Source organism: Piliocolobus tephrosceles, chromosome 6, assembly GCF_002776525.5.
Source record: "Piliocolobus tephrosceles isolate RC106 chromosome 6, ASM277652v3, whole genome shotgun sequence".
NCBI classification, from domain to species: domain Eukaryota; kingdom Metazoa; phylum Chordata; class Mammalia; order Primates; family Cercopithecidae; genus Piliocolobus; species Piliocolobus tephrosceles.
Window position 1 is genome coordinate 129,698,061 of NC_045439.1, and position 14,950 is coordinate 129,713,010.

Consider the following 14,950-nt stretch of genomic DNA (forward strand, 5'->3'; position numbering starts at 1 on the left):
CATTTGGCAGAAAAAAAAATCACTTTAAAAACCATTTGTTGCTACAGCCTAAGAAAGTCTACAAGGGCAGAGTCATTGCAGAACAAATAGCTACTACAGGCTCCTCTCAGGGTTGGGGGCAGTGAGGGGAAGGGAACGTGCTGGGTGGGGTCCTGGCAGCAGGAGCACCGTGGGGACTGCAGGTGGGCAACTCATGGGTACCATGCTGATTTAAATCCAACTCCTTGGCCTAGTTTTCAGGCATGAGGTCATTTCCAAAATCTGCACTATAATCTTACATGAAGAGGGGGCCAGGGAATACCACTGTGCTTCCATCTCTTTTCCCACACACTACTGGGCTAATCCTTTTTTGAAAGGAAAACAAAAATTGTTTAACATTTTTTATTGTGTTAAAATAAAAAATTTTAAAACAAAATAAATATATGTAAGACAAAAATTTGCCATTTTAATCATTTTAAGGGTACAATTCAGTGGCATTAATTGCATTCACAGAATGGTACAACTATCATCATCATCTATTTCCAAAAATTTTCATCACTCCAAATAGAAAATCTATCAATTATGGAATAATTCCCACTCCTTTCCACACTCTATCCCCATCCCCTGGTAAACTCAAATCTACTTTCTGTCACCATACATTTGCCCTTTCCATATATTTCACACAACATAAAATCATACATTATTTGTCTTTTTGTGTGTGGCCTTGTTTTACTTGGCATGGTGTCTTCAAGGTTCATCTGTGTTGTGACCTGGATCGAAATTCCCTCCCTTTTTATGGCTGAATAATATTCCACCGTATGGTTCGAGCCCATTTTGTTGAGCCACTCACCTGTTGATGTACACTGGGTTGTTTCCAGATTTGGCTACTATGAACATTTACTTTCTTCTGCTTTTGTACCCACTCCCCAGAAACCAAGACCACAGCAAAGGAGCAGAGACCCTGGGGCAGGGGCTGTGTTGCTTTGAAAGGCAGAGTAACCACGGAATAAACAGTCACTGCAGGCTGTCTCCCTACACTGCTTCCTAAACCTACTTGTAAAGGATGCCTGCGGCGCCTGGCTACGTTTTGAAGTCAGGCCCCTTCCAACAGACTCTGATGTTTTTCCCTCTTGCTTCACTCCTCCTCTGTCAGGCTGAGAGAGGCGGCAGAGAGAATTGGGAAGGGCAGAGATGAGCCCAAATCCTGGCCTTTCCTCTCACCAGGCAGCGGATTTCAGTACTCTTTGAGTTTCCCCTCCCTGCCTCTACCACAGGGTGCCCACCTGCTCTCTGTAGGGGGTTGTGGCTGAGATAGCAGCACCTGTCACATTGGCGGCCCCAGCAACCCAAGCCCTGGTCCCTGTTCCCTTCAGGGATGATTGGCTTCCACAGGGACTCACTTCACCGAACCTGTCATCTTTTATGGCTCCATCTCAATGGCTACTGTATCGTACCTCCCAGCTGCTGACTTACACATTACCTGGTGGGGAGAAAGGCAACAGAACCCACCTGAGCAGTGGGTTTTGCCAAGTGAAGTTTCACATGAGTTCGATACCTGGGCACAAAGATGGAGTTGTGCAGGAAATTCTCAAAGACTTTGCGGTACTCAGCCTCCTCCTTCTCGGCCTGCTTCTCAGCTTCAGTTTTGGGGCAGGCGCAGCAAGGCCCTTTCTCTCCACCACACACCTCAGTCTTCGGGTTCTCTGTGACCTCCTCAATGTCGATGGTGCCGTCGGCATACTTCCTGATGGGGATTTTGTCTTCTCGGAAAAGAAAAGCCAAAACAAGAGTGGGAATGAAAGCCACTATACATGCTTGTGAAGAAAAATAATAGCTCTCAGCACCTTTAATCAAGAAGCTAGCTGGTCTTGGCCAGATGCGGTGGCTCAAGGCTATAATCCCAGCACTTTGGGAGGCTTTGGCGGGGGAATCTCCTGAGGTCAGAAGTTTGAGACCAGCCTGGGCAACATGGTGAAACCCATCTCTACTAAAAATATAAAAAGTAGCCAGGCATGGTGGTGCATGCCTGTAATCCCAGCTACTCGGAAGGCTGAGGAATGAGAATTGCTTGAACCTGGGAAGCGGAAATTGCGGTGACCCATGATTACACCACTGCACTCCAGCCTGGGCACAGACAGACTGAGACTCTGTCTCAAAAAAAAAAAAAAAAAAAAAAAAAAAGATAGCTGGTATGTAATGGAGAACTACACTGTTATCTGATATATATAATATTAGGGCTCAGGTACATTCAAACCACAGGAATGAACGGTCACACCCTCCGTCCAGGCCGCTGGTGCACCTTTACCTTTGGAGCAGTAATTGTGCCGGTAAAGGTAGCCGTCCTGAGGCTGCCGCTGCCAGCGCACAATGTAGTAACTCAGGTTGCCGTTGGGCAGAGAGGGAGGGTTCCACTTCACGATTAACTGAGAAGAGGAGTTCGATGCTGAAAGAACGTCCAAGGGAATGGAAGGAACTGCAAAGGGGAACAAAGAGCATTCCAGAAAATGAAATGAACTTAAGATTCAGGCTATCAGATACTCTGTGCAAGCCAACAGGAAACTGTAAGTTTGACCTGGATAAGAAAATAACAATGAACAATGAAATACAAAGTGAAAAGTGAACCTTATTTTGAAATAGTACTACTTTAAATGCCAACATTTCTCTTTATAATTTACTTCCTCAGATAATCTCTGTGAAAACAAACATTACTGAATTGTAAATGGAAAAAGGCTGCGGGGGCACAAGCAGAGTTAGAAGAGACAGTATGAAAATCTACAGCTAATTCAAACACCTGGTATTTCTCATTTATTACAACTGCCATTCTCCACAGCGCTGAACTCCGGCAGTTTCGACAACTGGTAAAATAGGCTGACTTGGATTTCATCTGAGATTCTGAATCTCTGATAAAAATGTCATGAAGTCAAATGGAAAGAGGGAAGTGGAAAGGGGGCTGGAGAGCCTGTGTGTGTGAAGGAGTGTGCATGCCCGTGTCACAGCTGTGTGTAAGAGGGATGGCGAAGAGGCAATGTAAAGAACACGGAAGTCCACCATTTCCACAAGCATCCTTCAGTACAATGAGTGAGGTATGACTCTGAAAAGCAGTCTAAAACTGCAAATGCATGGAAGCCTCATTTCAAGCAAAAGACTCTGTTACCAGCAGAATAAATGCTGATTATAGGCAAATCATAGTTATCTGATCAAGCTTTACTTATGCTGACCCCTGAACCCAAACCCAGAGCTGAAGTGTGCATAAAGATCAAATGCATCCCAGAACCACTGAAATCTTGTCCTTATTGGGTCACAAAAAAGCATCAATGTTGATGGTTTTTCCAAAGCGCACGAGACACCTCTGCTGGATATCGCTTAAGCAACATGTTTGCCTAAGCCATTTTTCAAACTTGAAAAGGGTGGAGAGCTTGAGGGTGCTCCAGGTTATACAATACACACAAGGTTCTGAACATCTTTAAGGGATAATACTTTGGAAAAAGGTTATGACTAATACTAGGGTTTTCAGAGAAAACATAACCACTTGATGCTCAGCCACTTTAGGGTTTCCAAAAATAAGTACTTCAAAAACAAACAGCTCATTCCTAGATACATTCTTATGATAGGTGTCACAAAAAAGCAGAGGCAGAGGACCAAGTTCTTGTCTGTTTCTGCTGCGTGTAAGGACAGAGGACAAAACGTCGTGAACTGACTCATTTGTACAGTGCCTGGTTTCCATCTTTGTGGAAAGGAAGCAGGTTTCTTGAGAATCTGTCACAATAAGCAGATATTCCTATGTTTCCCAAATGCTACAGTGAATTGCTAGGCAGGGATTACTCCCAAATTTTAAGATGAAAAACTTACTCTGTTGCATTGAATCTCTGCTATACCAACCCACACCCAGGATCAGAAGCCTGTGCCAATTTCTCTTCAATAAGCACTTCACCCAGTGACATGACTGTGGCCACTTAACAGGGTCATGGAAATGGGGTAGGAGGGGAGGAAGAAGCAGGTGCGCACAGCAAAAGGTTTTCCCCACCAGCATTTTCTTCTCACTCTCTTCTCTGCCATTTAAACTCATTTTGTGCTTGCTTATGGGTATTTAAAAACACCTTACCCACTAAAATAATGGCTATTATCAAATAAAGTTTATCAGTGCTATAGGCTGAATGTGCCCCCCACCAAAATTCACATGTCAAAATTCGAACCCCTAAGGTGATGGAATTAGGATGTGTGCCCTTTGGGAGGTGATTGGGTCATGGGAGTGAAGCCCTCATGAATGGAATTCAGGCCCTTCTATGAGAGGCCCTGGAGAGTGTGCTCCTGCATCCCTGCCACCATGCAAGGACACAACGAAAAGACAGCCATCTATGAGCCATGGAGTGGGCCCTTACCAGACACCAAATCTGCCAGTGCCTTGATCTTGCACTTTGTGGCTTCTGGAACTGTGAGAAATACATTTCTATTGCTTATAAGCCACCCAGGCTACGCTGTTTTTTTGTGACAGAAGCTCCAATGGACTAAAACAATCAGCATCTTTAAAACTGAAGTGGATTTTCCTACTTCTAAACTAGCTTTTATATACTTGGAAAATATTTATGTTTGCTTTTATTGTTTCCAGATCTGGAGTTGAGAAATGAGGTGGTTTAGAACCTAAAGATAGAGGAAGGAGGAATATCATCATCAGTGAATACTTTGAATATCCACAACATACTACATCTGCAATCTTTCAACTTTTGTTGAACTCTTTGGAACTCTACAGGCTCCAGAATGAAGATGGAAAACCAGTGAGCCACATGAATTAAGTGGAACACAGATCAGCATGGTTTCAATTCCTGGAGGATTGAACATCAAAATAAACAAGAAAGAAGGGCAGCCGAAGATGGCTGTTTCCAGGCTGGGCTTTCCAATGAAACCAGCCCAGCATTCTGGAGGACCTGGGCTCAAAGGCACAGAGCAGGATGATGGAAGATGGTACTGAGGCCAGAAAATGGCACGGAAGAGCCTAACATGTTAGCAGTGGGGAAAAGAATATAACACGGTATTATGTATTGACAAGAAAGACAACAGGCATAGCTCACTGGTAACTCTACAATGACACCTTGTATAAGCACGCCCAGTGAGTTTGTGAAGAAGCATAGATGCTGGGGGCTTGTCTGGGCATGGATACCTGAAGCATTGGTGCGAATGTACAAGATCTCACTCTTGGCCCCACGGATATGGTCGTTCTCCACCATGGTGAGGGTCACAGCCTTGACGTAAACGGCGTACTGAGTCCAGGGCTTCAGCCCATGCAGTAAGATGCCAGGCTCCACATCCTTGTTGGGCGGGAGGTCCACGTCCACCATGTTCCAGCTGTTGGAGCCACAGGCATCCTGCCCATCATACTCCGTGACATTCTTAAAAGGTCTGAAAGACAATCAATCAAGTTTAGAGAAAGTTCGGGGCTCTCACATCAAAATCCTCAAAAATCTTCCCCAGAGGCCCAGCATGTCACACTTTCTTTATTAATCAATTAGACTTTTATAGAAGAAGAAAATGAAGCGACTGGACTCTGCGCTTCCCCCGTCATGCACTACAGAATTGAATGCTCTGCCTCAGGAAAAACCAGTTCCACAGTTACCAGGATTCGATAGTTACTGCTCCTTAAGAACAGATGTAAATACTATTTTTCTCTCTTCTGATTGCAGCATTTTTCCATCATTAAGAAAAAAACAAGCATAGTCAGTTAATGCAAATATCAGATATTGATAAAAGGTAACTGTTGGAGAAAAATGACTTTCCTACAGACAAACAGAAGTAGCTTCTAAAATTCAAATTGCTCATCAACAATTCTGATGCTTCAGCATCTTATAATACTCAAATATTTAGTTTCCAGATTGCCTTAGAAACTAGCATCAAGTCCTTAGTGAAATTACCAGCTGACATTGCCAAAGCATCGGTGTGACTATCAAAGAGAATATAGTACTTTTGCACAGATGCATGGTTGGATAGATATTTTACATTTATCAGATAAAAGGGCTGGACAGCTGCTGGTCACTGGCTTCTGAAACAAACATTAACAAAACCCTGTCTGCTGTCATGATGGGAGATCATGAGGGGTTCCCCTATGTACAAACCCTGAAAGCCTAGTAATCCTAAGTACCCCATTTCTCATTCATAGGACCCCAGCTCTGGCAGGAGGAAAGAGTACAAGCTGCTGTCATAAGGTGCCTCTGGTTCCTGCTCTTTGGAAGCCACTCATCTGGGAAAGAGAACTATGAGATTAAGATGGGACCTAGGAAGGGGGATGGCTAAGTAGACCAGGGTAGCCACATGGGTACAGGAGGCAAAGGAAGGAAGAGGGAGACCAAAGAGAGCTGCAGTTGGGAGGAACAACCGTCGGCTGCTTAGATGGGTGAATGTCATGTGATTGCACAAGAAAACATCCCAACAGAGTCCGGGAGAAGTCACAAAAGGCCCAAGACATGAAGGTTGTTCTCTCTCCACTTTCCTTCACTTGTTTGGAAGGCTCATGACCTAGAGCAGAGGGCCACAGCTTGGGAGAGGCACACACAGAGAGAGACAGGAATAAGATGATACAAGAGAGCCATGTGCCTGCAGGGTGTTCCCGGGGTAGGGCTAGTGGGTAAGCAGGCTGAAACGATTATTTCAGTGAAGTCCTCCATCATCCTTTATGAGTCTGGACTGACCTAATTCTGGAAAATACAAGCTTTGCCTACTTTGGGTTTATTTTATTCAAACATCTCTAATCACTCACTAAAGAAAGACAGGCCTCAAGCTAACACTTGCCCATTCATGGCTGTCACTGGCTGTGACTGACATCACGGGGACAGCCAGAGAGGGTGCATGAGGATGAAGTGGGGATGCTTGATGTGGCTCTCCCTGAAGACTCTGCTGACTCCCCATATTGAGCCAACCCATTCAAGGATCAAAAGACTGGCCTCTCCCCATTCGTAGCCCTGTCAACAGAATAGCATCACCCCAAGCAGAAACTCACGCTTCCTTGTAGTAAACGGTGAAGCTGATGAGATCCCTGTAGTCAGGGGGCCGGTACCGGTGCCAGGTTATGATGATGCGATTCTTCCACGTGGTGGTGGAGGTGAAATGCAGGACGTCACTTTCACCTGGGGCACAGAGTACATCCGTGAGTGACAGGGATTCATGTGTCTCTGAAAAGCACCTGTCTTGTTCGGCACTGCTTTCCCCTTCCCCAAAGCTTGTTATATGTGCTAAGTTCCCTGCTGGGCTTCCTAAGTGGCTTTCTCGTTTTCCACTAAGAAATCATACATTTCACTACTCAGAGCTCCAAGGGTTCCATCCTTTGTTTTAGGTCAATCAGTTGCACTGGTTACTTGCCCAGGGACTTGGACATGAACCTGGGTTTCCTAACCCGAAAACAAAGGGCAACTTCAGTGAACAAGGTGAACTTATCTTTCTTTTCCATCCCTAAGATCCTGGCTATGAAAGGGGGCCTGGTAGGGTGAGGATGAGCCTTTAGGCTGCCCTGAATCTTCTTAGAGAGACGATGACACTTATTCTGCAGTTGTGGATATCTGCCTGTTCCTGTACAACCACCAAAGACAGGTAAGAGACCACAGGTGTGCCACAGAAAGGAATTTTTCTTGGTCTAAACTTGGTATTCAACTGGAAGGACACAGGAACTCCTGTGAGGCCTCCAGTGAGGGCTGACAAACAACAGGGGGCTGGATTAAGCAATGACAAGAAGATTTCACTTGACCAAGCCTAATGTGTTCTATGGGAAGTAGGCCTGGTTGGCAGGTATGGCAGGGAAGCTGTGCCAAGTCCCTCTCTTATTCCTTGGACCAAATTCAAAGTACAATAAGGACCAGGGAAAAACTGATGACTGCCTACCCTCATGGAGACCCAGAGCTCTCTGATGAGTTGTCCTTTTGCCCCTTTTTTATCTGCCTGAATCCCACTACACACTCAAGAGGTGAAGCAGAGGGACTGAAGACAGTAAAAGAGCTAAGAAGTCTTTAGGGCAAAATGTGCACAACTGAGATCGGAAAATGTCACAGTTCCTGCTGAAGAGTTAGAGAGGAAATCATGACTTTTCTTTCAAAAGAAAATAAATGGCTACTATATTTATGATCTGACAGGTCAGACTGGTTGACTCTAAGGAGAAAAGCACTCTGAAATGCTCTGATACATCCGATTTTACTACGGTCTGAACAGGGAGCAAGGCAGGGGCTTTGCAGGGACAGAGTGGGCAGGTGGAGGGAGGCGGCACTGGTCCTAAGCCTGCTGTTCAGCCCTAGGTCAGTCAGTATGCTTTCCTCTCAGATCCCCCAGAGCAACGAGTGTTGCCAGGTAAATCCAGACACCAGGAAAACAAGACAAAGCCAAACACGTATCAGTTCTGATTTGCCTCCCCGCACGTATGTCTGTGTGCACACACACACAAATCACCCTTAATCATACAAACTACTTTTTTTCCTAATACCCTTCCCTTATTAAAAGCCAAAGGTGAAAAGACGATTTACTTTTATAACCCTGTCCAGCCAAAGAGAGCCACACCATTCTCAGCAGCCATATTCTACACAGGGTTAGATGAGAAAGGCGCTGCTGTATCTCTGATACGAGACCTTAAGTTTTATAACCAGTACAAGGCTATAATTATATTATTCTAAATTTAAAAAGTGGTATCAACTCACGGATGCAGGCTTCATCTTTTTCACATTGGGGTGGGAGAAACAAGGCGGCCGAGTGTAAGGGACAGGAAACCTGTGGCCCACAGGGGCTGTTCTTAGGGCAGAGCCCCCTTCACCTCACAGGCCTGTGCTTTCCTTCTGTGGGAGCGGGAGGATAGAGCTCACAGGGCTGGAGCACCCTGGCTCTTCCCTGAAAAATAATCGGACAGGGCATGGTGGCTCACAGCTGTAATTCCAGCACTGTGGGAGGCTGAGGCAGGTGGATCATTTGAGGTCAGGAATTTGAGACCAGCCTCGCCAACATGATGAAACCTCGCCTCTACAAAAAAATACAAAAATTAGCTGGGCATGGTGGCGGGTGTCTATAATCTCAGCTACCCGGGAGGCTGAGGCATGAGAATCGCTTGAACCAAGGAGGCAGAGGTTACAATGAGCCAAGATCATGCCACTGCACTCCAGCTTGGGTGACAGAGTGAGACTCCATCTCAAAAAAAAAAAAGAAAAAGAAAAAGAAAAAGAAAAACAAATAATCTAACTGTGCACCTGTGTATAAAAGGACATTTAATTGTGCATTCTGTAAGCAGCACTTTAGAGTTTGAGAGAGAACCTATTTATAAGTGTTTCACACACTCACAGAGATGTACAGAATTTGTAAATATGAATATATCACATATCTGCCCACTACTGATTCTGAAGACATATAAGTAGCAGCAAAGCGCTAGTGAAGATGGTCTAGTGGTCCCCCATGTGAAACAAGCAAGGGCCGCAGAGGAAAGTTGCCATCACACATGGGAGGAGGGTCTGCTGTTATCATGATGGTTGGGCCCATGGTGTTTTGGATGCTATCACTCACAGGAGGCTCTCTCCCCGTTGTTCCTGGTGTTTATGTCCCCTTTGCTTTGGCGCCCTTTAGTCCCCGTCACTTCCTCCATGCGGTAAATTTCCGAAACACACAATTTGGGATTGAAAGCAAAGTACATTTTCCCTGCTTTGATGGTCAGGTTGCGGTGGTCCCAGTCCCATAGTTGCTGCAAGTTCTGGTTGTCGAGGACGTAGAATGAGTAATTCCTAGAAGCATAGAAATCGATGTTATGTTATGTTAGCGCACCTGCCCTTGGCCACAGTCCCCTCTAGCCTGCTGGCCACGTAACATAGGTCCTCTTTGCCACTTGCTCCACAATACATTTCCTTTGCCAATAAGAGATTTAGTTATTAACACTATAGGAGAATAGATAGTTGCTGTTAACAATGGCAACAACATGATTCAAGGACAATGTATCAAAATCGATAAGATGCTAATTAATTTTATGACCTCTATTACCATCAAATAATGCTTCTTGTACCAGAGGATGTTACTAGAATCATTCCCAAGAAATGCCTTTGGTTATTTTTCTCAGCCAAGTATGCACAACATGCTTGAAAGCAATCCATGAGAGAACAGACATGCTCTGCTACCCAACCGGAACAGCTTACACATTTGCTCTGAAGTCTCCCATTATCCATGGAAGTAAATCCTGCCTATGCCCAATCAGCAGCATGATGGGACAGGAGACAGCATGTGACAGGGAGACAAACTTGTGGGGGGTCAACCCTGGGCCTTCTCCTTCCCCGATTCATCTTTCACTCTAAGAAGCCCCAGTTCCAGTCCCTGGAGGTGTGGGGGAGGAGGAAGAGCCACCAACAGGCAGTGCCCTCAGGCCTCTCATCCAGGCAAGAGGACTTAGAATCCAATACAGTGGTTCTCCAAGTTCCGTGTGCACAAAACTTGTTTGCAAAGTGCTGGGCCCCACCCCCAGAGCTTCTGATATAGCTGGGGTGGGCAAAGAATCTGCATTTATCACAAGTGCCAGGTGGTGCTGACCCCTGCTGTGGTCCCTGGACCACACGTGGAGAACCAGCAATCTAGGAGAGGTTGAGTTCCAGTGAGGTGCTGGAGGACCAAAGCCCACCAAACCAGAAGTGGCTTCTGACCCCGAGGGTGTACACACAAGTAGCGGATCCAACCAGCACAGGAAGCCATTCTATCTGGCTACCCAGGTGGCAGGACAAGTCCATCCCCGGGGAGGCAAGAAAGCAGACAGCTACGGCTTGGGTCTAGACAAAGATCCCTGCAGTGGGCCTTTCTCTCTGGCTTCCCCAGGAAGCCAGCAGACAATGCCAGGGCTGACAGTCTGAGTTCTCTGTGCTGATGGGCCTGATCCCCATGGACCATGAATCCTTCCTCTCCTCTTCCTGCTCCGCTTCTTACTAAGTTTAGCAATCAGTGCAGTACTTTGAGTGATGTCTAAGATCCACTCACAGATCTAATGTATAAACACACAAACGAAAAAGGACCCCAGCCCTCCCTACAGAGCCAGCATAGCCAGGACAGAACAGAACCCCTACGCCTTCCTCTGCCCTGGAGGCTACGTCCACTGGGGATCTCTCTGCATCTGGTGAGGGTCTTCATTTACACCCAAACCAGGACCTCTAACCAGCTGGTCAATCCTCAGCCTGATTCTCACTATGGTTACAATGCTGCCAAGCAGCCCTGTGACATTTTCCTGAACATTCACAAACGGAGGTCAGACCAGGAGGGAGTTCAGAGACTGGGACCCAGGACCAGAAATGCCATTAATGACTGCACAGCCACATGCAGGTCCCTTAGTGCTATTTGTAGCCCTGTTTACTCACTCGTAGGACAACAAGGGGAATGCATAGGTGACATCTAAGCTCCCTGTCTACTTTAAGAATGCCCAGAAGGAGTCACAGAGCTGCCACGGAATCCACCCTACAAGCCTGAAGCCCAACCCTTCCCTGAGCACTGGGCTCTCTGTTCACACAAGTGCTGGGGGTGGAGGTGGGAGTCCTGCCAGCACAGGGGTGCAGTGAACACACAAGTGAGTCGAAAGACAGTGCCTCTGAAGCTAAGTCAGGCTCCTCACAAGCCCATCTTTAGGCCTCTGGACACAATAGTGGCTACCAAACTGGTAGCAAAAACTTGCGAGTCAACAATTCTTCGCTTTCAGTAAGGGCTCACTCCTGAACACATAGCTATCCTGGAAAAGCCGCGTAAGACATTGTCCAAATGATCCCAGATCTGGTCAATGCAACACAAGGCGTGTTTCCCGGGGAGCAGTGCTGGGATATGGCCCAGTTGAATCTACTGTTGCCGGGGGTAGGCCCCATCCACACCTGCTCTTTCTCACAGCCAGGTGACACTGCTGGAGATCAGAAGGGCTCCATGCAGTCATACAACTGAAGGAGGGATGGGGTGAAAATGGATGCGTCCTATCATAAGCCCATTCTTGCTCATGGAGTTTCTCCAGCTCCAAAGGAGACTCTGCAGTGATGCACGCCCAAGTGTGGGGCTGCTTCCAGGGACCTGAGTTACTGTTACAGGACAAAATATCCTTGCTGGTGAAGAAACCTCTAGGCTGCCGGTAAGGACCAATTAATCAGGCCAAACTTCCATCTGCACCCAGAATGAGGCCTCTTTTAGTAAACTAATTTCACTAGCAGGGAACAGAACCACACCAAAAATACCTTCTGAACAAAACATTCTTCTCCCCATGGGAGGAAGCATGAATTATAAATCAGGAATTTGACAAATGAATGGCAGGCACACTGAAATTCTGTGTATTTGATTAATCACTTTGAAAAGCAAGATTATCTTTTTACAGTAAACACAAACATTTTTTACAATCATTGAAGAAGCTGGGAGCCAGGATACCAGTATCAATAAAACCCAGGCATTACGGAGCCTGTGGAAGCTAAAGAAAAATAAAAATAAAACCCTTGTCAAAATAATAATCAAGTCATTCATGAGCTGCCTGTCAATACTGTGCTTGTTATTCCAGCCGCAGCTTGGGGCAAGGCTCCCTGCTAAATTCCTTCCATGATTAGGTGAGAATTAAGAGAGGGTAAAAGGCAGAGACCTGTCTGCACATCTTTAAAATATGCATAAAGTTATCATTGTTTCCTAAAGGAAAAGACTACTTAAGTAAATAACTCAGTAAATGTGATTTCCATTGTTTCTAAGCTTACTGCCTTTACCTTCAAAGAATGCTTTTAAAAATTAGTTTTTTTTTTTCTTGAGACAGGGTCTCACTCTGTCATCCAGGTTGGAGTGCAGAGGCGCAATGACAGATCACTGCAGCCTCAACCTCCCAGGCATAGGTTACCCTCCTACCTCAGCCTCTCAAGTAGCTAGTACCATAGGTATGCCCCACCATGCTTGGTTAATTTCTCTTTTATTTTTATTTTTTAAGAGCTGGTATCTCACTATGTTGCCCTGGCTGGTCTCAAACTCCTGGGCTCAAGCAATCCCTTGCCATGGTCTTCCAAAGTGCTGGGATTACAGGTGTGAGCCACCACACCTGACCAGTTATTTATTTTTCTTTAGCTTCCATATGCGCTGTGATATCTAGATTTTATTGATACTGGTATCCTGGTTCTCAGCCTTCTCTATGTTGTAAAAAATGTTTGTTTCTACACTTGGGTAGGCCCTGTCTCCCAATCTGTAGACCACACGGGGCGGGAACAGTTGGTTATCTTCCTGAGGACATCTTTATGTTATCTCTATCGATATTTGAGTGCTGTTTGAAGATAGACCCAGGTACAGGGTTCAGAGCACTCCATCTGGGAATCCAAAGGTCAGGTCTGAGCCTCATCTCCAGCACTTACTGAGGAACAACTCTGGGCAAAAGATTTATTCAGCTCTCCCAGGCTGGAGTCTCTCAGCTGCAAACTGGGGGTGTCTTCCTTGCTTTTCTGTCCGAGGCCAGCTGGAAGAATTGGATGGGCTAAACGTAAGAGGATACCGTGAGCTTTTAATCACCCCACAAAAGTGCAGGATGACCTGTGCTACTCTCTGAAGTGTAAAAGTCCCCTGAAACAAAGTCTCAGAACAGGAAGGTCCTGTGCCCTGATAAATGGAGCTGAACCTGAGGTCTCCAGCCTACAGAGGTAGGAAGGACAGTTTCCCCATTTTCAGTACTTGCTGACATATTGAAAACAATTCTGCAATTATACAACCAATCATTCCAGTTCCTTTCTTAGAGGAGAAAACTGCCTCTTCACGGCTGTCTCTAGAGGGCATCAGAACCCAGGACACAGGCTGTCATCAGCAACAGAGCCATCTGCAACTGATAAGAGTATTTGGCCTTTTTTGACTTTCTGCAGATGCTCCCATCAATTCATCTGCAAACGCGTTGGTTTATATCATGTCCACCCTCCTGCAAATCCAGTATTTACATCAACCTTAGGGGTTCAGCAAGGGTGGGAATGTCTATCTAGGTGGAACCAGGCACCATACAGATACTCAGAAAATGTTTCCTCTTTGTTTGTCAGGTGTTTCTTAAAAATAGCTTTACTTCTGAAGTATAATCTACCTATCAAATATTCACCCATCAGGCTGGGAGCAGTGGCTCACGCCTGTAATCCCAGCACTTTGGGAGGCCGAGGCGGGCGGATCATGAAGTCAGGAGATCGAGACCATCCTAGCCAACATGGTGAAACCCCATCTCCACTAAAAATACAAAAAATTAGCCGGGCATGGTAGTGGGCACCTGTAGTCCCAGCTACTCGGGAGGCTGAGGCAGGAGAATGGCGTGAACCCGGGAGGTGGAGCTTGCAGTGAGCCGAGATAGCGCCACTGTACTCCAACCCGGGCAACACAGTGAGACTCCGTTTCAAAAAAAAAAGAGAAAAAAAAATTCACCCATCATTCCATGAGCTTCAGTAAATTTACACAACTGTCCACTACTCAGTTTCAGAACATTTCCATCACCCAAGAGTTCCCTCATTCCCATTGGTGGTCGATCTCCGCCTCTTCCCCGCAGCCATCCCTGGTCTGCTTTCTGTCTCTATAGTTTTGCCTTTTCTGCAAATTACATACTAATGAGTCATACAATATGTAGCCTTTTGTGTCTGGATTTTTCCTTTTCACTTATCCTAATGTTTTAGAGGTTCACTCACGTTGTAACACGCGTCATACTTCACGTCTTTTTATTGTTGAGTAGTCAGTTGTCCTTTGTGCCACATTTTGTTTATCAATTTATCTTTTTATCCATTCATCTGTTGATGAACATCTGAATGGTTTCCAGTGGGTCTTTTTTTTTGGCCTGGGGGTCAGGGGAGTCCCAGGAAGCTATTATGAGTAATACTGCTACCAAAATTCATACACAAGTCTTGTGTGGGCATGTTTTCATTTCTCTTGGGTGGATCCTGGAATTGCTGGGTCACAGGGTTGAGTGTATATTTTCCAAAAGTCCCAGGGAAATGTTAAAGAGCGGCCATGTTTCAGCTTTAGAGCTCCAAGAAGGTATTAC

The 14,950-nt window shown here is 45.8% G+C and overlaps 1 protein-coding gene across 4 annotated transcripts in view; it reads right to left on the reverse strand.

Moving 5' to 3' along the window:
- The window catches only part of IGF1R (insulin like growth factor 1 receptor), a 316,842-nt gene that overhangs the window by 46,171 nt on the left and 255,721 nt on the right, over positions 1-14,950 (reverse strand). For all 4 annotated transcript variants that reach the window (XM_023220870.1, XM_023220871.1, XM_023220873.2 and 1 more), the window contains 5 exons: positions 9,493-9,707; positions 6,965-7,091; positions 5,135-5,373; positions 2,285-2,452; positions 1,535-1,739 (listed from right to left, as the gene is read on the reverse strand). In XM_023220870.1, the coding sequence (XP_023076638.1) occupies positions 1,535-1,739; positions 2,285-2,452; positions 5,135-5,373; positions 6,965-7,091; positions 9,493-9,707 (954 nt within the window). The remainder of the gene's footprint in view (positions 1-1,534; positions 1,740-2,284; positions 2,453-5,134; positions 5,374-6,964; positions 7,092-9,492; positions 9,708-14,950) is intronic.